The 25,114-nt window shown below is 40.3% G+C and overlaps 1 protein-coding gene across 4 annotated transcripts in view; it reads right to left on the reverse strand.

The window, feature by feature from the left end:
• edil3b (EGF-like repeats and discoidin I-like domains 3b) overlaps positions 1 to 25,114 on the reverse strand; it is a 206,760-nt gene that overhangs the window by 73,233 nt on the left and 108,413 nt on the right. For all 4 annotated transcript variants that reach the window (XM_072582789.1, XM_072582776.1, XM_072582780.1 and 1 more), the window contains 2 exons: positions 17,456 to 17,569; positions 12,210 to 12,391 (listed from right to left, as the gene is read on the reverse strand). In XM_072582789.1, the coding sequence (XP_072438890.1) occupies positions 12,210 to 12,391; positions 17,456 to 17,569 (296 nt within the window). The remainder of the gene's footprint in view (positions 1 to 12,209; positions 12,392 to 17,455; positions 17,570 to 25,114) is intronic.

Raw genomic sequence — 25,114 nt, forward strand, 5'->3', positions numbered from 1 at the left:
CTGAGATAGATAGATTCTTGATTGTCAAGGGGATCAATGGTTACAGGGAGAAAGTGGGAGAATATTGATGACAAACCTATCAGCCATGATTGAACAGCAGAGCAGACTCAATGGGCTGAATGGCCTAATTTCTGCTCCTGTGTCCGATGGTCAATTCCCTACTCCAGAGAGCTGTGGAAGCATTCATTGAATATGAATGAGGTGGAGTTTGTCAGATTTCTAAATGCCAATCATGTGAAAGGATATGAGGGTAATGTGGGAAGAAACACATTGGAATGGATGATCAGCCTGGTCGTATTGTATGGCAGAGCGGGCTCAATGAGCTCAACAGTTTGCTGCTGCTCTTATGTTCCTACTTCAGTCAGCAGGTGGATCAAAACCATCTGACTCTACCACTCTGCAGCCCACTGAGCTAAAACAGCAAATTAGAAAAGGCAAAATTCAAAGAATTTAAAGAAATTTTGAAAATCCCACATCCACTGAGTACTTATCTACAACTATATTTTAACTTCACGTCTGCAGACTCTTAACATAACAATTTGTGCTTAAATCATAACCCAGAAGGAAAAAAAGTCAATAATACTTGTGAATGATATATACAACCTGATTTAGACTTCAAAATGGAGCTCAGCATAACCAATTGCATTCATTTATAAATATTTCTGTTTTTTTCATTTGTTCTTCTCTTGGAAAAATACAATGCCATTACTTTTTCATCAAACTATCCCCAATGTACTGCACTTCTTGCTATCTATTTCAAATCAGCACACATTGGTCACGTTATATAGGAAGAACTTTAGGAACGTCTATTTATCCAACAATTTATACTATAAAAAGACAAACCTCTTATTTCAGCAAATGGAGTACCTACTGTTACTTCTTTGACTTATGTTTCTTCGAAGCATTGAACCATGGAAATGATTGGATCAAAAAATCCTGGCAAAACCGTAACTTGGAATTGCCCCGCACACGTTCCCTGGTGCAGTTGATTGGTACTATGCGAGGAGACCAGTCCTATTGATTAGCCAGACCTCCAAATGGGCAGGGAACTGGTCAGTGATGGTAAGAACAGCAGGTGAGTCTGCAAGGAGTGGGGGGTATTAATAGGAGGCTAATTGAATGATGTTGTTTTGGGGTGGGGTGGGGTGGGGTGGGGTGGGGTGGGGAAGAGGTGGTGCTGATCAAGTCATTTGCTAATATAGAGAAGAAAGCCTGAAGCTGCAATGCCTGAAGCAGCTGGATTGAAGGCAGGTGAAGGATTAAAGGCCTCAGGCAAGAGCTGAATTGGAGCTTTGTGGAAGTGGGGGGATCAGCACTATTGAGGGAATACAGAGCCATTGCAGAGTAATGGAGAAGGTTGGAGGCCTTTTTGTAGTGAGATCAGACCATTCTAGGGAATGGTCATGTGGACACTGCATGTGGGATGGGTGAGGGGTGATATGGCACGAATCAAGGTTTCTCAGCCAGTGCCAAGTGGAGGAGGCAGTTGTGGAAGTATGTAAATACTGACAAAGCAGTGAGATTATTAGGATTTTTAATATATTTAATGCATAAAATGGTCTTTGTTTTGATTGGCAGAATGTGACAAGGAGTCCCATTGGGATCTGTGGTAATGCCTCAATGCCTCAACATTTTATGATTTATATCAATGATTTAAATCAGGGAAGCAACTGCAGGGAGCGACATTTGTAGATAAAATCAAGATAGGTAGGAAAGTATGTCATGAAGAAGACATTAGAAGGTTCCAGATGGATATAGGTAGGTTGAGTGAGTAAGCCAAAATCTGACAGATGGAGACTATTTTGGGAAAATATGAATAGTTCATGCTTGCAGGAAGAAAATTTTAAAATGTATTTCTCAAATGGAGAAAGACTGTTGAATTCCAAGATGCAGAGTCACAAAATCATTAGTGTGCAGTTACAATGCATAATGAAGGAGGCTAAAAGGATGCTATTCGTTTTTTACTAGAAGAATTGAACATGAAAGTTTGGATGTTATACCTCAACTACAGAGGTAATTGATAAGCCATATCTTGAACACTTTGTGCAGTTTTGGTCTCCTTACTTAAGGAAGGATAGAAATGGGTAAGAGATACTTCAGCTTAGAGTAATGCCAGGAGTGAGCATGTTGTCTTATGTATGTAGGATGGATAGGCTGGGTTTGTTTTCACTGGAGTTTAGAAGAATGACTTGTTTGAAGAATGTAAGATACCGAATCGTCTTAACAAAATGGAAGTTTTGTTTCCACTTGTAGATCAGTCCAGAGCTAAGGGGTGCTATTTTAAAAATATGGGTTGACCTTTCAGATCAGAGATAAGGAGAATTTTCTTTCTATCAGTGTGTGTGCAACTTTGGAGCTCCCTGTCTCAGAAGACAGTGGATGCAGGTCATTGAATATTTTTAGGATAGAGGCGGATAGATTGTGGACAGGCAGGGAGTCAAGAGTTATTGAGGGTAGATGAGAATGTGGAATTCAAAACATAGACAGACTAGCCATGATCTTATTAAATGACAGAATAGAATGGTCTAATTCCACAACTATTTCTGCCTTTATGTCAGATTTTTAACACCTGCAGTATTTTGCTTTTATACACATAAAACTGAGATTTGAACATTATGAAGCTATAACACGTTATTACAAGCATGTCAACAGCACAAGTAACATGCAATAGAAAGGGTTAAAAGATTCCATAACTCATGGATCCTACATAAGCTAAGCAGTCCAGCCACATCTTGTCGTGAAATGTGGCGGATAATGAAATGATTAACAGAAGGAGGGGGGCTGAAAGGTGTGGCCCTGGAAAAGCACAGCAGGTCAGACAGTACCCGAGGAACAGGAGAGAAGATGTTTCAGACATAAGTCCTTCATCATGAGAGGAGACTGTTCCACAAATATCACCATCCTCAAAGGCAGGGAACCCAACACATCAGCACAAAAATAAAGCTGAAGAAATGTAAGCAGCAAACAGACGTGTCACGTGGATGATCTACCTCCTCTTGAGATCCTCAAGACTCACAGATGCCAATTCAGTGAATTTTTTGTGATATTAAGAGATGGTTGAAGACACTGATTGGCCCTTGTATGAAATCTGCTATCCTGTATTCCATAAAAGTACATATAGTGAAAGATTATGGGAAAACTTAGGCTCCAGAACCAGCTGAACCCTTAGTAGCCTGTTCCAGTACAGCTACAACACTGGCATTTATTCAACAATGTGGACAATTGCCAAGGTATAACCTGTCCATAGGACACAAAACAATCCAATCCAGCCAAACACTGCCCAATCTGGCTGCTCGTTACAGAGGGTTCAGCATCAGTGCTTTCATGAGGAACTTGCTCAGTGATGCTCCATTTGGGTCTGCTAGGGCCACTCAGCTCCTAACCTCATTATAGCCTTGCTCTAAACATAGAAAAATAGCTGAACTCCGCAGGTGAGGTGAGAGTGACACCTGTAATTGCACTATATGAGTTCATTATTTTACATGTACTTCAAATTCCATGCTATTTATTTGACAGTAAGTTGGATAAGGCTTCAAATAATGACATTTCACAAAATGTTGAAGTACATTTCTTTTTGTTCATTAAGGAAAAACATTCTCCAGTCCAGTAAGATCCGTCCTTAGTCCCTAAAGACTATCTCTTGCCTGAAAAGAGATTTTACACTTCATGAAGTCAAGTGAATACATTAGTTGCAATGGAAAAAATATATTTAAAGTCATAGAATAGGTTTTACTGCTATCCTGTGTTCCATAAAAGTATACACAGTGAAAATTTATGGCATAACATAGCTACTGCACTTTAAGTACATGTTCAGAGGCAGAGGTCTTGAAAAGCAAGAAAGTGAAAGATCAAGGGAATAGAAAAGCAAAGGAGTAGATGGGAGTATGGAGTAATTAGTTATGCCCTGATCAGGGGCCCAGTAGACTGTTTCTGCTCTAACTTCATACCTTTGTATGTATGTTTCCGTAACCTACCAAAAAGATTGAACACATTGAGTACAAGAAAGTTGGACTTCAGAACAAGGCTAAACAGGACAGTATTTGTAGTCAGAGATGGGACTGATCCAGAAGCAAACACCTACTAGTCCAGGGTAGAGAGAGAATGACATTTTGACATGGACACAGAAATATCTCAACAAGCCTGTACCATGAGTGGATAAGTGCCTGACAGAGGTAATATACAAGCATAGAAGGGGTAGATGTGAGAGAATAAAGACAGAATCAGAAAGTTAAATAATCAAGCAATAATCAATCTGTATTGCAGGAAATGTGACTTCTGATCGAAAGGTGTGTCTCTGTTTCAGTTCCAATGGGAATTAGTAGAAACAAGAAAGGTGAAGTTGTGTGTTATTATTGTCAAGAAAAAAATCTTGTAAATCTGATCGAGCTGATCATTTGGGGGACAAGGGTAACTTTAATGTTAAAAAAGGGGGAGTGTAAAATGAAATTATTGAAAAATTCAAACAGAAATTGCCACATAACATTTTAATGGAGGTAAGTGTAATCACTCTGTTCTCAGGAGGCTGGCTGGCTGGCTATTGAATTCTGTTTAAGGAGGTTTGAGTGCATCTATTTGAACATGGTTTATATACTCTACTGCTGTTTCCTGGCTTTTCCAGTCCTCTGGAAACACAAGTTTATCTTGTGACCATTCCCTTTCCTCCTGCCACTCTGAACCCCACAATCTCTGAGCTGTTATGTTGCCAAAGGCCTCAGTGACGTAAGACACACACCCAACACAAACATTGATCACTCCCCCGGCCCCTTCTCCACAAACCTGTGTCTTGGTTGTGGCCCTATCCCAGGCCTTTTCTCACTGGACAGCCAAGCGAGCCCTCAATCAAGCTACCATGTATGGAGAGGGAACCTGGAAAACCCCAGTATTAGTGTGGAAACTGCATTTTGGAGTGAGTTAGTCTGCCTCAGTTATCATGACTATTGCTTCCATAAGGTAAAAACAATAACTGCAGATGCTGGAAACCAGATTCTGGATTAGTGGTGCTGGAAGAGCACAGCAGTTCAGGCAGCATCCAAGGAGCTTCGAAATCGACGTTTCAGGCAAAAGCCCTTCATCAGGGGGCTTTTGCCCGAAACGTCGATTTCGAAGCTCCTTGGATGCTGCCTGAACTGCTGTGCTCTTCCAGCACCACTAATCCAGAACATTGCTTCCATACACCACTGCCTTGTGTCATGCTAATCTGATGAATGGATGTGTAAAGCTTCAAAGTGGATTGCCCTGGTGGAAAGCTTGGTTTATGTTAAACCACCATCACTCATTTAAGTGTAACTGTGCAATTTCAATACACAAGCTGGCGATGTAGGTTATGACTCAGTTAATTGTCTCAACCAGCACCTTGCAGACAGTGAAGGATAGTTTTACATTCTAGTGATCGTTTCCACTTATTGCTGCTGTGACAACTCAATTTATCTGAATGTGGCAGGGGTCATTGCCAAGTTAAGTTTCTGGATTCTGGTGAGTTTGACTGAACACTGACCCCAGGCTTATGCTGACTAAAGCAGAGAAAAGCAAAAGATGACATAGACAAGCAGATCTGTTCCTCGGTTACGGCTGAAATGTTAGATTTTGGTTTCTTCAAGCCAGTTTTCCAGAAAGAGTGACAGTTTTGGAAATAACAACAAAATAATGCACCAATATCAATTGGAATAATAAGATCATTATTTTCTTTATTTTGAGATGCAATGTAGAAAATGCATGTTTTGATTACAACTGGTACTCTGTATATTTACATGCTTGAAAATGTATTATTCATATCAGGCCTCAACTCACCAAGTGTTCTGTTTGCTTCAGAACGACTGATATACTCAAGCAAACGTGATTTGACTGAGGTTTTGAAAGGGTACTTATATCACACATCTTCTATTGCCATGTTACACTGTGATGAAGATGCACCTCAGTAGTGTCAGTAAAATTGTTTTAAAATGAAATTCTTAGATGTATTACAGCACAGCTCAAGCACTTGAACCCAAAAAATGGCAGAACTTTATTTGCAACAGAGACACTTGCTTCTTCCCACTGACCACATAAATTGCTAAACTGGGATGTTACATTATTGCATTGCACCTTGTCCTTATATATGTACTTGTTTTGGCACAATTATTGTTTCTATCTATACTTTCAGTTAGATTAGATTCCCAACAGTGTGGAAACAGGCCCTTCAGCCCAACAAGTCCATACCGACCCTCCAAAGAGTAACCCACCCAGACCCATTTTCCTTGACTAATGCACCTAACCTTATGGGCAATTTAGCGTGGCCAATTCACCTGACCTGCACATCTTGGACTGTGGGAGAAAACCAGAGTACCTAGAGGAAACCCACAGACACAGGGAGAATGTGCAAACTCCACACAGACAGTCACCCAAGGCTAGAATCAAACCCAGGTCCCTGGTGCTGTGAGGCAGCAGTGTTAACCACAGAGCCACCATGCTGCCCCTGTTCTGGGCATGTCTCACAGACTCCTGTCAACCTGGCTATCAGAGTGCTCCACTGTATTTTACAGCTGAGAGAGAACCACAACACTCATACAATGAATTCCACAAAATGTCCAATGCAGCTTCATTATATATAATAGCCTTAGCCTTTCATCTTTTCTTCTTTCCAAACTGTGAAAATTAATTTTGTTTTAAAATGCAGGACCCCTAAGCATAAGTCAAACTCAAAGTCCTTTGTGAAAAAAGTAAATCTAAATCCCAGACTGCGACACTAAGTAATTATTGACTAATTACTCTAACATCAGTTCCAGAGAAGCTCTTAGAATTCATAATTCAGGATTATATTAGTGCCAATTTAGAAATACATGGACTAATCAAATACCACCAGCAGGGATTCATTACAAACAAGTCATACTTGAAAATTTTAACACAGGACTGCATTTAACACCTGCATGCATCTTTTCAGTGGGGTCACAAAATATAACATGTAGCTGACCTTCCCATCTAACCTGACTTGCTCCCCATAAAATAGCAAATGAGACAAAACAGACAATTAAGTTTAATAAGCTAATTGATCTGAATATTACACTGCGCTCACCATAACATAATTGTCATGGTTGGTTGGATGGCAGTCATAATGTCACTTTTTAAAATACATTGTTCAAGAGGTGGGAAGCGAGGAGGAGATGCATCAATCCATGGGTGTCCATTCTAACAGTCCTAGCAATGCTCTACTTAATTTTGATTAGGACTTCAGACCAATGAAGGTTCGAAGTTTGACCCTTACCCCCTCATACCTTCCAGAGCACATAACGGCTGTGGGCAGCCTTGTGGAATGTTAGTTAGTGTGGCATCAACTTTTGTTCCTGTGGGAGAACAGGAAAAGGGGGCATGGGCAAGCAATACATACTCAGTATATTTATCTATCGATTATATAGATATTCAAAAACATTGTATAATTAGATTTTAGTACAGGTGCAAGGATGTCATACTGCAGCTGTTCAGGCCCTTAGACGGGTATTGTATATGCCATAGAAAAGTACAGCAAAGGCTAATTCCTGGTTTGGCAGACTGTCATATCAGGCGAGATTGTCAGTTCAGTCTGTGTTCACTGGATTTTAAAAGGATGGGACAGAACCTTGTTGAAATGTATAAAATTCTGAGGAGGCTGGGCAGACTGGATGCAGGGAATGATGCTCCCTCTGGCCGGGATGTCTAGAACAAGGGATCACAGTCTCAGGATACTGGGCAGGCCATTTAGGATTGAGAGAGAGGATCAGCCACGATTAGCAATGTGGTGAGCTAAAGAAGGCGAGTCAATTGCTAACATCCACTGGGAGCTCAACAGACCTTCACTGCAGTATCATAAAATGATAAGTAAGCATTTAATGTGTCAGTCAATGTGCTAGACCAGTGCTGATGGCAGCAACTCCCTGAAGCAAATAGTTTGCAATAAGAGGAACTTGATGCCATTCTACTGAAACCAGTTGCAAAGATAAACAGCTGAATTGACCTTACATGGACACATACTTGGCATACTCTAGGGCTGTCTTCGCCATCCACTGTAAAGACTACCTGCTGCTATGATCTTGCATTTCTGGCATCCACCTTCCTCTTTTTGATTCAGCACATTTGCTGTCAACATTAATGTGTGGCTCTGTCAATGAAAGTGCTCTGGTCTTTCTTTAAATAATTAGCCCTTATTCAAATATCGGACTTCTCTTCCGTCCAATGCACCAAATTCAAATAAAAACCTAGAGGCATCTCATAATTGATGGAGTCTCACAAAATTTAACCATAGGGCAAATTATTTGTAGTGCTACAGTACCAATTTAGACAAAGTCCTGATTCTCCGTTAAAAAAGTCAGATTTTGCAGAAAATAGTGACATCAACATGAATCACTGAACCTGGACTATTGCTCCTGTGCTCAATGTTACTGGATCAACGTCTCATACTACAGTTGGCACACCACCATAACACATCACTAGGATGTCTTTGTAGTGCCTGCTGTCATCAGCACATCTTTTTCCTTAACCTAACCATAATGTAAATAATCTTTGAGACTGTATTCTCAACAACTGCCAATGTGGAAACAGTAAGCTTGAGATCTCTGTTTTGTATCGTTTATTTTTGCCAGGTTAATTTTCTTCATGATTACCAAATACAGCGAGTGATGAAAATAGATCCAGAATCAGATACATGATACTAACGGGAAGAAATTTATTTGCATTCTGTTGATGCTTCAGGGTTAACCAGAACCACAGACTGCAAGGAATGGCTCAATGGTATCAGTGAAAAACGCCACATAGGTCAAGCAGGTCTGAATCATGGCTCTGCCTCACACAAAGGGTATTGTTGTACTCAGTGAAGTGCTGCAGGAAGCATCACTGTGTAACTACACTTATCCCCCAAAACATAGATATACCCAATTCTCAGCCAACAAATGAAACAGACTGAATACATTCATATCTTAAACTAATACACTAACTATCCACATTTAATATAATGGAAACTAAAGCCATTGTTTTAGACATAATTCAGAGTCATTATCTAAAATAATCTAATTTTGGGTTCTTCTGTCCTCCCATCACCACCGAATCAACAGCCTTGGGACTAGGAAGAGATGGATTAAGTCAGCCATTTTCACAGCCTCCTATCTGAGTTTGATAGTGACAAGTTGAACTTGTGCAGAACCATTGCGGTTAGTCTTCCCAACTGAGGGAATCAACTGGCATAGCAACTTGGAAACTGTATGGTTCTCAATGTTGACTAAAGTACTGAATATCGCATTGTGAAAGTCATGTTTTATCATCCAGTTTGGTGTTGCTTTATATTTGGAATTTGTGACAGAAGACCAAGAAAAATAGATCAAATTTGGTAGCAAGGCACTCTGAGACAGTGACTTAAAATGATGGTTTCAAATCTCAAGTGTCAAAAGCTTGTGATTTCATGTCTCACTTTGGAGATTTGAGCACAAAAAATCAGGCTGATTCTCCAAAGCAGTGCTTGAGGGACTGCTGGAGTGTTCAGGGTGTGGTCTTTATGTTGCAATGCTAAACTGAGATCTGATCTATTCCCTCAGGTGGACAGTATGTTCCTCATATCAACATGGAGATAAGGAAAAGGAGCCAAGGACTTACTCGTAAGAGGTATGAGAGGGAACAATTCAGAGACAGGAAAATAAATCAGTGTAGCTCTGCTTTGGCTCCAACTGGATAGGCAAATGTGGAACCAAGAGAGGGCAGTACCACTGGAGAAGTAATAAGGTGAGAATGATGTTGTGGCCAAACAAATGAAAGCTGTAGAGATCTATGGACTCAATAGACAAGTGGTTGGGCAGGGAACTTAGCATGGGTTGGAAATTGGATGATTTGTTCAGTGACAAAGAACTTCATAAGCTTTTTATAATCAATACTAGATGTGAAAGTGGAGGAAAAGTTGAGGAGATTTTTTGAGTAAAAATTTAAACTCATCAGGATGAATTTGGGAGCAGTGCATAGTTTTGGAATAAAAGACTGCAGTGTGGTGTGCGATATTGTGTTATAGGCTATCTTTATTAACTCTCTCACCAACTCGCTGTATTCATTAACACCGGGTTCCCCTTCATTTATTCATAACCCTTTACCAACCCGTTATTTACTATAACATTGTCATTCATTCATTCACAAAACTGCAAACCTGTAGTATCCAAATTTAAAAACAACCCTTTCAAACCCACATTGCATTCCCACACCTTATCAGCCCCTGCTACAAGCAGTGTTTACCTCAGAAATCAGAACAATACCATCCCAAATCTCCATGAAACATTATACTATTAATCAGTGGTCACTAACCATCTCATATAGAACAATACCATCCCCATCAAGTTTCCACGAAACATTATATTAATCATCAATGTGGGCTTCACCAGTTTCCTCATTTTCCCTCCCCCTACTTATCCCAGTTCCAACCTTCCAACTCAGCACTGCCCTCATGACCTGTCCATCTTCCTTCCCACCTATCCACTCCACCCTCCTCTCTGACCTATCACCATTACCCTCACCTCCATCTATCTATCACACCCTCAGCTACCTTATCCCCAACCTCATCGCCCCTCCCATTTTTCTCTCCACCCCCCAGTGCTCCCAGCCTCATTCCTGATGAAGGGCGTTGCCTGAAATGTCGATTCTCCTGCTTCTTGGATGCTGCTTCTTGTGCTGTGCTTTTCCAGCACCACACTCTTGACATTAATTAGCCCTTACCAACCATCTCCTAGACCTGAATAGATTAAGTACCTGTTAAACACCTTTTAATGAAGCCATCATACCTTTAAGAAACTAACTGACAAAACAAGGCTTGCATGAAATTGCATGTATGAATGAAACGCAAACCGGCAAATAGTAAATAAATTCACAACCTAGCTGCAGTAATTAGTTTAATATGCTTTAGTCTTTTATTATGATTTCTAACTTATTTAGAGCATATAGGCCTAGTAATTTTACTAACATTTACTAAAATAAAACGCAAAAAAACGAACACTACCTGATTATGCAAGCAGACCGGACATACATCCCGGCAGAAGCAGCAGCTAGCATTTAGCATGTTTCAACCCATCTCCTGTCTCCCAAGACAGAAGCCCTTCAAACCTTTGTTACTATTGATACAACAATGTAACACCATAACAATGAGATTTTAATATAGGTAAGAACTGTGTATAAAGGGGCCCTTGTAAGAACTGTATTTCGGGATTCTATTGCTGCCTCGAACTTGTGTTGTGATTGTTGAATAAAGAGGCTATTTTCGCCAAGCACTGATTCCAGTCATTATTTGAATACGATCCCACAGTGGTAAACAACTGGACTTAATTCTGTAATTGTGAGCCCTAATCTCAGGGGAGCATGCAAGCAATTTTCACCCTGACTTGGCTACATCCCTTCTTCAGCTGGTCTTTTCACAACCTCCCCTTTCCACAATCACGTCAGAGTCCCCAGAATAATTTCAATCTGTATGCTGTGTATGACGACATGTATGGTCTTAGACTCATTCTATTTCACCCATGATGCATCATAATACCATGTTTAATAGAATGTCATGCACAGTACCGCACACCAAATTTTACCCCCGAAGTTAACATCTTGTGGAACAACACCAATCCAACAACCTTCATAACTTATCAGTCTCTTGATTAGAATCCAACTGTTAAAATACGTTCTGACAATTAAGGCTTGTTAAGATAGTTCTGTCCACAAGACTGAGCTGGAAATACAAAGAAAGATATGTTCTTGCTCTTGTTTTGATTAAACCATTGTGTTTCATTCTGACAGCTTCTATAAGAGAACTGGTTAGACAAACCGAAGAATCAGACAGTTTTACTCTGCTGGATAGTTGTTTTCTTTCCAAATGTAATAATTACCATTTGAAGGAAACAAAGTAAAGCCAGTTTAGTAAACTCACAAACCAAAATAATCCTATCTCTAATTCTTTGTAATTCTGCTTTTGTTCCCTAGCAGCTATTTTAGTGATCAAATCATGACAGTGATTAATGTCATTCAGCCACACGTTAGGCTGAATGACATTACAAAAAGACAGACAATAACATTAATTTTTAGGTGCAAATGATTGGCATTTTAGTTTCATGGTTGTTTAAAATATGCCATTTCTGCATGAAAAAAAATGACTGTTTTAGGGCTTACTACTTCACATTTTACATAGCCAGCAACAGGAAGAGAAAGTTGCAAATTATGTTTTAGTCTGTCCCTCTTTGTACACCAACTGTTACCTGAATCCATGGCCATCTGTCATTCTCTGCAGCTGTCCAGGCATTTACAAGGCCTTTTCTATTCAGTCTGGCATAATATGGGTACCACTTCTGCAGGCCAAACAGAGCTCGGTGTGTGGATGATGCAGAAATCTGTTGATTCGATACAATACCCCCCTCCATCCCGAGAGGGCCTGAACACTCTGTGGGCAGAGAATAGTTTAAACACTTGTTAGCAACAGGGACAAGTGAGAATTTGTTTCTAAGCAAAAATGAAGATACAATGTAAAGATAAATCGACCATTTTAAAGAAAAGGTTGTGCATATATAAAAAGAGTTGAATTTTTAGTAAGGACCAGTTTATTGTGTTTGTGCAGCATTTGCAAGGATTTGTAACATTAGTGTTTCCACCATAGCTAATGTTCTTTGTTTTTCTAGCCAAAGTATATGACCAAACGGATGAATTCATTGCCATTTTAACAGTGAATTGTTGTAAATGAATGTGAGGGGCGGATGTTCGTAGGTAAAGGGATGGCTGGAAAATGGGAAGTCTTCATAAATAAGATAATAAGAATCCAGAGAAAGTATATTCCTGTCAGGGTGAAAGGAAAGGCTGGTAAGTATAGGGAATGCTGGATGACTAAAGAAATTGAGGGTTTGGTTAAGAAAAAGAAGGAAGCATATGTAAGGTATAGACAGGATAGATCGAGTGAATCCTTAGAACAGTATAAAAGAAGTAGGAGTATGCTTAAGAGGGAAATCAGGAGGGCAAAAAGGGGACATGAGATAGCTTTGGAAAATATAATTAAGGAGCATGCAAAGGGTTTTTACAAATACATTAAGGACAAAAGGGTAACTAGGGAGAGAATATGGCCCCTCAAAGATCAGCAAGGCAGCCTTTGTGTGGAGCCGCAGAAAATGGGGGAGATATTAAATGAGTATTTTGCATCAGTATTTACTGTGGAAAAGGATATGGAAGATATAGACTGTTGGGAAATAGATGGTGACATCTTGCAAAATGTCCAGATTACAGAGGAGGAAGTACTAGATGTCTTGAAATGGTTAAAGGTGGATAAATCCCCGGGACCTGATCAGGTGTGCCCAAGAACTCTGTGGGAAGCTAGAGAAGTGATTGCTGGGCCTCTTGCTGGGATATTTGTATCATCGATAGTCACAGGTGAGGTGCCGGAATACTGGAGGTTGGCTAACGTGGTGCCACTGTTTAAGAAAGGTGGCAAGGACAAGCCAGGGAACTATAGACCAGTGAGCCTGACATGGATGGTGAGCAAGTATTTGGAGGGAATCTTGAGGGACAGGATGTACATGTATTTGGAAAGGCAAGGACTGATTAGGGATAGTCAACATGGCTTTGTGCATGAGAAATCACGTCTCACAAACTTGATTGAGTTTTTTGAAGAAGTAACAGAGAATTGATGAGGGCAGAGTGGTAGAAGTGATCGATATGGACTTCAGTAAGACTTTCGACAAGGTTCCCCTTTGGAGACTGATTAGCAAGGTTAGATCTCATGGAATACGGGGAGAACTAGCCATTTGGATAGAGAACTGGCTCAAAGGTAGAAGACAGAGGGTGGTGGTGGAGGACTGTTTTTCAGACTGAAGGCCTGTGATCAGTGGAGTGCCACAAGGATCGGTGCTGGGTCCTCTACTTTTTGTCATTTACATAAATTATTTGGATGCAAGCATAAGAGGTACAGTTAGTAAGTTTGCAGATGACATCAAAATTGGAGGTGCAGTGGACAGCAAAGAGGGTTACCTCAGATTACAACAGGATCTTGATCAGATGGGCCAATGGGCTGAGAAGTGGCAGATGGAGTTTAATTCAGATAAATGCGAGGTGTTGCATTTTTGGAAAGCAAATCTTAGCAGGACTTTTACACTTCATGGTAAGGTTTCCTGAAGAAGGGCTTATGCCCAAAACGTAGATTCTCCTGCTCCTTGGATGCTGCCTGACCTGCTGCACTTTTCCAGCAACACATTTTTCAGCACTTCATGGTAAGGTCCTAGGGAGTGTTGCTGAACAAAGAGACCTTGGAGTGCAGGTTCATAGCTCCTTGAAAGTGGAGTTGCATGTAGAGAGGATAGTTAAAAAGGTGTTTGGTATGCTTTCCTTTATTGGTCAGAGTATTGAGTACAGGAGTTGGGAAGTCATGTTGTGGCTGTACAGGACATTGGTTAGGCCACTGTTGGAATATTGCGTGCAATTCTGGTCTCCTTCCTATGGGAAAGATGTTATGAAACTGGAAAGGGTTCAGAAAAGATTTACAAGGATGTTGCCAGGGTTGGAGGATTTGAGCTACAGGGAGAGGCTGAAAGGCTGGGGCTCTTTTCCCTGGAGCGTCGGAGGCTGAGGGGTGATCTTATAGAGGTTTACAAAATTATGAGGGGTATGACTAGGGTAAATAGGCAAAGTCTTTTCCCTGGGGTCAGGAAATCCAGAACTAGAGGGCATAGGTTTAGGGTGAGAGGGGAAAGATATAAAAGTGACCTACGGGGCAACCTTTTCATGCAGAGGGTGGTACGTGTATGGAATGAGCTGCCAGAGGAAATGGTGGAGACTGGTACAATTGCAACATTCAAGAGGCATTTGGATGGGTATATGAGTAGGAAGGGTTTGGAGAGATATAGGCCAGGTGCTAGCAGGTGAGTCTAGATTGGGTTGGTATATCTGGTTGGCATGGACGGGTTGGACCGAAGGGTCTGATTCCATGCTGTAGATATCTATGACTCTATCATCTTCACCCTTATCTTCATCTACCTTAAGCATTCCCAGCTCACTTCCCCCACAGCCCCACCCCCACCCATTAATCTCTCAGCCCCCTTCGGCCACCCCCTCATTCCTGATGAAGAGCTTATGCTTGAAACGTTGACTCTCCTGCTCCTCGGATGCTGCCTGACTGGCTGTGCTTTTCCAACACCACACTTTTCACCTCTAGATTAACAGTCCAGCAATAATATGACTGGGTAATTACCTCCTTTTCAATGTTATATCAAGTCCAACATTATACCAGCCAAAAGGATAGATTTGTGCAAATAGCAGGGTTGATTGTTACAGTGGATTCTTGGATATGAGGTCCTTTTAAAGAGTGTTTGAACTGGCACAATTTAAGCTGTTTTCTGCATCATTATATTAATGAAAAAACAATGGAAGAAAACAATAGCAAAACAAAACTGATGCAACTCGTGACCTTTTTGATAAGATATAACTAAATCTCTGGCTAACCTGTTCTGTGTCTGTAAGATAATAGTTTCAATAGTCTCATTCATATTATTGTTTATGCGTGTTAGTTCCTGGGATTAATAAGAGGGTTATTGTATTCTCTTTCAATGTCTGGTCCCGAGACGATGGGAAAGGCCATATTCCCAAGATCATACAAGTCAGTAGCAAATGATTGCTTGTCACTGTTTGTAACATGCTTAAATGTTTGTGAAACATGGTATATACCACAAACATATCAAAGGATTGGCCAAGAGACAAAAGCAAGAAAAACGTCTGGTGATTATTTTTTTTTCTCAAATGATGTGTGATTTGCTGAATATTACAGATGCTTTATATTGGTCAAAAGGAAAATGTACATCTCAATCTCATAATATGTAATCTAGAATTTCTTTTACCTCTTTTAGGTTTCTTCAAACTTTTCTCTGTCCTTCCTCTCCACTGAAAATTTACCAGTTAGGAAATATTTCTATTGGCTAATCTTTATCACACAATGTATAATTTCAGATTTATTTAAATTACCACATATCGTCCATCTCCTCTGGCTTGTTTATACCTCTTGGATTTTACCTCAGATAGCCATGTTCTCTCAGATATTGTCCTCAAATTTTCAACATCCCACTATTTATGTCGATGAAAAACAATAGAAAATGTGACAGAGATCTAAAATTTGTGTCAGCTTATCAGACGAGCTTTCCGTATCCATGTCACCAGACTCTGATTGGCTCATGCTGCTTAAATAACCATTCATTATAGTCTCTAGCAGTTTTCAAATTGTTCAAGTGAGGCTAACTGGTCTATAATTATACAAATAATTATTTTGCCTTTTTTGAACTGCAGTGTAGAATTAGCCACTTTCTATCCCTTTCATTTGATATGCTTCTCAAAATGATTTTGAAAAATTATGGTTGGCAGATGCTATTATCTCACAGACTTCTCAGTATTCTGGGGTGTGTGCTGACCTGAGCTTAATGAATTATCAACTTTAACTCCTCGTAAGTGTGTCATTATCTACATCAGTTAGATTGTCTTCTACATCTTCCTCCGCCCTGCCTTCATTTTCTGTTGTGAGAACAGAGTAAAACCTTTGCTATTTGTGAAATCCATCAGCTGTCAACTTCATCTCGAAGTGATTTGACAATTGTTTTGACTATGTTTTTCTTCGTAATAACATTTTAGAAGTTTTTACATCCTTATCTGTTGACCACCTTTTTTCACAATTTCTGGCCTCTTTTAATATTCATTTTTACTTTGTTGCATTGCCATAACTTGTTTTTCTTCTGTACTGAACATTATCATAGATCTCTATTAGCAGACTTGTTTGTTCAAATCTCTTAAATTTTCTACAGAACTGTGGGTTTAAAAACAGTCCCTTTATTCTTGTTTTTAATTAGTAGCATATCCATCTCATGCATAATTATCTTTCCACTAATCTGCTGTTTCATCTTCAAACAATTCATTAGGTTTCCTTTTGCACATTCTAACTGCAAAACATTTGATTGCAAACATTATCATTGGATAATGATTTTTCCAATTCAGGGTCAGATTTTTTCTTTAAATCACTCAAATAAGAACTTTTTCTTCCAATTCTGATCATCTCTAGATTTCTTTTACATGCAGTCTTTTTTCTGATTAAAGTTTTTTGTTATTATAGTTTGCTTGTGAAAATCTCTCAATTATCTACAATCTATTTCTCTCACACCTTATGGTGGCCTATGATGGGTGTCCAATATTTTTTTGTTGATCGACATAAACTGTCAGTCAAGCAATGTCTTAACTTTGAAGTTCTGTCAACACTCTTTGTCTCCCCACGTCTCTCCCCTTTCTTCATTGGCCTCGTAATTCATTTCCAGATCCAACTTCTTGGTTCAATCAAATTATCCCCATATTCTTAAACCTACTTAGTCAGAATTCTAAACTTGGCCTTGGTTTTCACAGGAGAGCAACTATTACTGTATTAAAGTCTTATTATTTTTGGAATATTTCTAGATGTTGTCGGTAATATTAATCATTCAGAAAGCACATTACTTACTGTATTGGCAGTTTCTGCCCATGAATTCTCCTGGACACTCGCAGGAATAGTTTGCAATGAGGTCAGTACAAATACCACCATTTCTACAGGGCTCAAACTCACATTCATTTATATCTGGGAGGACAAAGAACAAAAATTATTCAGCAAAGTACTATCTATGCTTATAATAAAACATAACATTGTTTAAACATAAATATTTACTAATTGTCATTTGCTCTGTTACAATTAGCATGTATTTTATTCAAAGCAAGGCTATTTACTTTTGACTCAAATGTTACAAATTAAATAAAACCAATAAAATCAATAGCGTCATTGGATTTGCAAGTTATTTTAATTGATCAGTTAATATCTCCCATCCTTACACATCTTACCCTGTCAGGCTGAATTTTAAAGCGTCCTGTATCCCCTGCATGAAGCTCCCATTCCCTGACTAAAGCACCAATCGGATGCCTGCAGCCATTTTACACAGAAAACAGTGTAAATTACTATGATTAAGGTTTCTGTCCCCATCAAAATGTCCTACCTTACAGAGCTTCCAACTAAATTGTAATTCCAGCCACTCCTGGGACTACAGGTGGACCCTGAATAAAAGGTGGTGGGGAAGGCTGGTAAGTCTGGCTAATTAGCAGGGCTTAGTTGGCAGATCACAGTGATGTGAGTGAGGCAGGGAGAAGGGAGTGTTTGAGAGGCTGGGATGGGATAGTTAAAAGACTTTATTTCATTTTGAGGATGTTCCTCGAATAGAGAGGAAGCAGAGACATGTGGGCTCCCAATAAGGAATCTCCTCCCCACACTGCCACACTTAATCAGCCATGCAGTAAAAGCAGGAGAACATGAGTACTGCAGATGCTGGAGATCAGAAACAATAAGTACAGTGCTGCAAAAGCACAGCTGGTCAGGCAGCATCCATGGAGGAGAGTTGATGTTTCAAGCATAAGCTCTTCACCAGGAATGTTGGGGGGACCCAAAGGAGCAGATAGATAAATGGGAGGGATGTGGGGCTGGGGGGGGAAGGTAGTTGGGAAGGCGATAGGTAGATGAAGGTGGGGGTGATGGTGATAGGTCAGAGAGGAGGGTGGAGTGGATAGATGGGAAGGAAAATGGACAGGTAGGACAGTGCCGAGTTGGACAGGTGGAGTTCAGATAAGTTGGGGGGAGGGGAGATCAGGAAACTGGTGAAATTGACATTTATCCCGTGTGGTTGTAGGGGCCCAAGGCAGAAGATGAGGTGTTCTTCCTTCAGGTGTCAGGTGGCTAGAACTTGGTGGTGGAGGTGGCCCAGTATTTACGTGCCTTTGGTGGAGTGGGAGGGGGAGTTGAAGTGTTCAGCCACTGGGCAGTGGGGTTGTTTGGTGCATATGTCCCAGAGATGTAAAGTTGCTGTGCTATCCATCTGATATGGGCCTCCCTGTGCCAAGGCTAAAATTGCGCAGAAAGAGAATGAGGTACTTAACTGGATCAAACAAAAACAAAATGCTGGACAAACTCAGCAGGTGTGGCAGCATCTGTGAACTGAATAACATAGTTAAGATGTCAAGTCCAATAACCCTTCATCATTAGTTGGCCACTTCCAGGCCTGAATAATCCGAAGTGGAGGCAGGCTGCCTGGCAGATTTTGCTGACCACTGTAAAGTGGTAGACAGTTCAGGGGAGGATGTAAAATGGTAAGAAGGTCAGGTGTTGCTCTTACAAATTAGCATACCCCCAGATTTGCATAATTAACGTAAAACCATAATTCTCCACAAAGCAGACTCCCTCCCTCTTCTGTCCTCGTCCTAACCATAAAGCCAGCTTTCGCTTGTCTGTTGAAACTTTGTACTGACAGTTTTGCTGTGATCAAGGATCCCAAATCAGCTGGGACCACAAATTGTGCTAATACTTCGAGAATATGAAGTAACTGTATTTCATCACTGATAGTGATTATTAAAAGCCATGAAGTATTTTCAAGTAATCCTTGTGAAACTATCTATAAAGTACAGTTTATTTCCTGGATAACTTTTTATGTATGCCTTACGTTACATTGACAAATAGTTTTAATATCAAAGGCATGCTTTGTTTCTTGCGTATGTTTCTCTAATAAAAATAACTATTCACAGAAATAACTTGAGTGGCTTATTTGGCTAAATCATTTTGCATACTGTACAATTCTGATGAAGCAGCATTCTTGCACACAAAGTTAATTGCACTTGTATGTGTGTGAACGTGACACATACTGACAATATTCGCTTGCAGTACATATAATTGCAATTTAGGCAACAATCTCCAAAGAGAATACATATTCAGATCCTTTGGTCAAACTTAAAATAAACCATTTCCTATATTACTGCAAAGGCCCACTGCATCATGAGCTGCTTTCAAAATAGAAGACAAGGAACATAAAAGCAGAATTTAAACATAACTTTTTGCTTGGAATGGTGCAGTATTTATCTATGTTTTATTGCTCAGGCCATAAGCTGTTGCATGTTGGGCTCGTTGAATTTCTAGATACTGCCTTAAGTGATCCTTTTGAAACAAACTAGACTCAGATTAGGAGACAATTTAACATTTGAGGTTTTAAGCATATGTGGCTTATCACTGCAAAAGCTCTTGTACCAGTTAATGGGATTCTTCCACTAAATGCTGGCCTAGCCAGCAATGCTCACATCCCATAATGGAATCAAACAAATTTTTCATCTAGCTTTCATCACAGGCATGATTAAGATGAAACTGATCCCCAACCAGTTAATCTGTATTACTGTTTGGAACTACTGACGGAAGGAACAAGGACATTGGGCAGAATTAATGCAATGGGGATGGATTCAGCCCAATGTTTCGAGAACCAGTAAAAAAGAATGGTGTTGGTTCTGAGTGGGCCAACCAAGCTAGGTGACCCTCATTCCTTTGTTTTCTCAAATTGTTCAAGGGATGTGTGCATCACTGGCAAAAGCAGCAATTATTGCCCCTCCTTAATTGCTCTGGAAAAGTGGTGAACTGCCTTCTTGAACAGTTGCAGTCCTTGGTATGCAAGAACACATTTAGTGCTGTGAGGAAGGGAGTTCAAACATTTCGTCCCAGCAACAGCGATATATTTACAAGTCAAGTTTGCATACTATCTGAAATGGAATTTGGAGGTCATGGTGTTCCCATGCATCTGCTGTCCTTGTCATTCTATGTGGTAGAAATCTTGGGTTTCAAAGATGCTGTTGAAGGAAATATGGCAATTTATTGTGGCATATGGGCACTGCTACCTCACAGTGCCAGGGACCCAGGTTCAATTCCAGCCTTGGGCAACTGTCTGTGTGGAGTTTGCACATTCTCCCAGTGTCTGTGTGGGTTTTCTCTGGGTGGTCCAGTTTCCTCCCACAGTCCAAAGATGTGGAGGTCTGATGAACTGGCCATTCTAAATTGCCCATAGCATTAGCTAGAGGGAAATGGGTCAGTGTGGGTACTCTTCGGAAGTTCGGCATGGACTTGTTGGGCTGAAGGACCTGTTTCCACACTGTAGGTAATCTAATCTAAATAGTACACGTTGCTGCCCTTTGGCAAAGGTGAAGGAAGTGAATGTTGAATGTGGATAAGATGCCAATCAAGCAGCCTGCTTTGTCGTGGATGGTGTCAAGCTTATTGGGTGTTGTTGGAGCTGCACCTATCCAGGCAAGTGGGGAGTATTCCATCACACTCCTGAATGGTGCTTTTTGATGGACTTTGGGGAGACAGGAGGCTGGTTACACACCACAGGATTCCTAGCCTCTGACCATTCACTAATGTCACCACTGACACACAGTAGCAGCAGTACGTACAATCCACAAGATGCACTTCAACAACTCACCAAAGTTTCTGAGACAGTACTTTCCAAACCTGAGCCATCTTTCATTTATAAGGAAAGAGCAGCAGATTCATGGGGACTCCTTCACATGCAAGTTCCCCTCTCAGCCACATACCATCCTGTCTTGGAAACATATTCACATTCCATCATCATCATTAGATCAAAGCCCTGGAACTCGCTTTCTTTTAGCACTGTCCATTGCAATGGTTCCATTAGATACCTCACCTCCACTACCATCAAGGCTGGTAAGAATGGGCAATAAATGCCCTTCTAGGTAGTTAGATAGTATTTTTCATCAATTAATTTTTAAAAAAGGCCTGCATCTGATCCCAGGCTCATTGCTCAGGCTCATTCATTGATAACAGGAAGAATCTTTAAATACACATCTTGAGAAGAAAGGAGAGGAAACTGATTACTGGTGTGTTACTAACAGGAAAGTGGTTGAATGGCATCATAATCCTCCCCTAACTGTGAAGACAGAGAGAAAAAAAAGAGATGGGAAAGGACACATCTAAATGCAGCACATGCCAAGAGAACATTAGAGGCCAAACTGCCAGTGCACTCCAGAATCATGCAGAGCTGGACCTCAGTTTCAAGACAAACACTGGACCCTGATGCATACTGACACTGGTCAGACAGGCTGCAGTTTATTTCCTTGCCCTGAAAATAGCTTTAAAGAGAGGATTGAAGGCTGCTGAAATTAAAAGGAAAGACACTGGTAATGAAGTAACAGAAAAGGGTTGATGAGGATTATGCAGTGGGTGTGGTTTTACATGGGCTATAGAAAGATGTTTCAACAAGTTCCACATAAAAGATATGCTTGCAAAATGAAAGCTTAAGGGATGAAAGAGACAGTGGTCATGAGGTAAAAAAATTGAGTTAAGGAAGCAGAGTAGTGGTGAACAGCTAATCTTCATATTACCTCTCCCACTAATGTCATTTTTTTCAAGCAACCCACTGTGTCCCTTTGTAATAAATGACTTATCTGAACTTGCATATGCAGGATTTATTTTTAAATTGTGCAGATATTAAAGTTGGAAGTTTTATACACAATAAGGAGGTGGTATAGAACTTAAAAGGGACCTAGACTGTAAAATGAACAGACACTGCTTAATGCAACCATGTATTTACTCCTGATCATTGTGAAAATCCATCTGGTTGACCAGTGTCTTTTGGGAAGGAAGCTGCCATCAATATAGATCCAGCTTTTACAAATCTTCAGACCTGCAGCAATGTGTGTACTCGTAACTGTCCTGTGGGCAATTAGGGATTGCTTAGAAAGCAATGCCCAATCCCGTGAATGAATGAATGAATAAAAAGCTAAATTAAATTTGTAACACAAATATGAAGGGAACCATTTTATTCTGGAAGAATGACGAGAGGCAACAGAAAAAAAATAATAGTTTGAAAAGACTTTGATGAATGGAGAAGATAGTGAAAGAATGCACATAGGCTTGAAAGCTGGCAAGACAAGTTGCATTTTGGATAGTGAAGCTGGGGAATTAGGCTAAAGATTCATCAAATATGTTTAGGCCTCAGCGTGAGTGTCATTTTACCTGTGGCCTCAGAATTTAGGAAAGATTTCAACATCATGTAGGCAATGCAGAGAAGATTTACTCAAATTAAATCAATAAAATTATTTAGAACACAAAGCGAAGAGCAGGCCTTCAGCCAATCAGGCCATGCTGGACTTATACTCCACATTGGTCTTTTCCAATTCTTCATCGCTTAACTCTTGGTATAAACCTCCTTTTCCCTTTTATACAAATCTAACCTCCAATTAGATGTATCTATAGTATGCATCTCATTTCATCTCATACTTTGGATAAAGAAATTTGCTTTGAATTTCCTATTTGATTTCCTGGTAAGCATTTAATATTCATATTTTGCTCTTCCTCACGAGGGGAAACACACTCTACTAAAACCTGACAGACATTGAAGGTTTTCTTCATTCTTCTCTATTGAACAGAGTATACCATTCCTGCTAAGTATGCCTCACACTTCTGAGGCCATCCTTGTGAATCATACTTGCATCCTCTCTAATCCCTGTATATTCTTTCTGTACTACAGCAAAGAGAATTGTTCAAAATAATCAAGGCATAATCAGTTTTGCATAAGATTCTAGAAGTAAACCCTAGTGCATGTCTCACCTTTTCTAAATAGCCATACTAAGCTGCATTGCTATTTTTACTAACCTGTATGTCTGTATCCCCACTAAAATTCATTAGCTCCTGTATCCATTTTAGATTAGATTAGATTAGATTACTTACAGTGTGGAAACAGGCCCCTCGGCCCAACAAGTCCACACCGACTTGCCGAAGCGCAAACCACCCAGACCCATTCCCTTATATTTACCCCTCCACCTAACACTACAGGCAATTTAGCACGGCCAATTCACCTAATCCACACATTTTTGGACTGTGGGAGGAATTTCGAAGGAACATGTGATTTGCGTATTTGTCTTCTCAAAATTTAGTTCCTCACATTTATCTGTTTTAAAATTCATTTGGAATGGAATTAGGGATGAGGGATTTCAGTTATAGAACACAGAACTATACAGTGCAGGAATGGATGCATTAGCCCACAATGTTGTGCCAAACATGATGCTAATCCCTTCTACCTGCCGTTGGTCTATGCATATTTGTGTGTTTATTTAAAAGTCTCTTAAATGCCCCCAACATATCTGCCTCCACCACCACCCCTGCTGGCAGCACGTTCCACACTCCTACCACTCTGTAAAAAAGACTTGTCCCCCACATCTCCTTTGAACTTTCCCCCTCTCACTTTAAACACATGCCCCCGGTATTAGACATTTCAACTCTGGGGAAAAATATTCTGACCATCAACCTTATCTATACGTCTCAATTTTATAGACTTCTATCACATCTCCTTTCAGCCTCCATCACTCCAGAGAAAACAACCCACGTTTTTCCAGTATCTCCTTATAGTTCATTCCCTCTAATCCAGGAAGCATCCTCGTAAACCTCTTCTGCACCTTCTCTAAAGCCTCCACATCCTTCTAGTAAGATGGCAGCCAGAATTGAATGCAATACTCCAAGTGTGGTCTAACCAAAGTCTTATGAAACTACAACATGACATCCTGACTCTTGTACTCAATTCCTTGACTAATACAGGCAAGCACCCTGTCCACTTGCATGGTCAAGTATGCAGAAAGATTGAAGAACCCTTAGAATAGGAGAAAGGCAGTAGGAGTATATTGAAGAGGGAAATCAGGAGGGCAAAAAAGGGACTTGAAATAGCTTTGCCACATAGAGTTAAGGAGAATCCAAAAGGTTTTTACAAATACGTTAAGGTCAAAAAGGTAACTACGGAGTGAATAGGGTCCCTCAAAGATCCGCAAGGTGGCCTTTGTGATGAGCTGCAGGAGGTGGGGGAGATACTAAATGAGTATTCTGCATCAGAGTTTACTGTGGAAAAAGACATGGAAGATATAGAATGGAGGGAAATAAATGGTGACATCTTGAAAAATGTCCAGATTACAGAGGAGGAAGTGCTGGATGCCTTGAAACACATAAAAGTAGATAAATCCCCAGGACCTGATCAGGTGTACCCTAGAACTCTGTGGGAAGCTAGAAAAGTGATTGTTGGGCTCCTTGCTGAGGTATTTGTATCATCGATAGTCACAGGTGAGGTGCCAGAAGACTGGAGGTTGGCAAACGTGGTGCCACTGTTTAAAAAGGGTGGCAAGGACAAGCCAGGGAACTATCGTCCTGTGAGTCTGATGTTGGTGGTGGCAAGTTGTGGAGGTAGTCCTGAAGGACAGGATGTACATGTATTTGGAAAGGCTAGGACAGATTAGGGATAGTCAACATGGCCTTGTGCATGGGAAATCA

The sequence above is a fragment of the Chiloscyllium punctatum genome, chromosome 2 (assembly GCF_047496795.1).
Source record: "Chiloscyllium punctatum isolate Juve2018m chromosome 2, sChiPun1.3, whole genome shotgun sequence".
Classification (NCBI taxonomy): domain Eukaryota; kingdom Metazoa; phylum Chordata; class Chondrichthyes; order Orectolobiformes; family Hemiscylliidae; genus Chiloscyllium; species Chiloscyllium punctatum.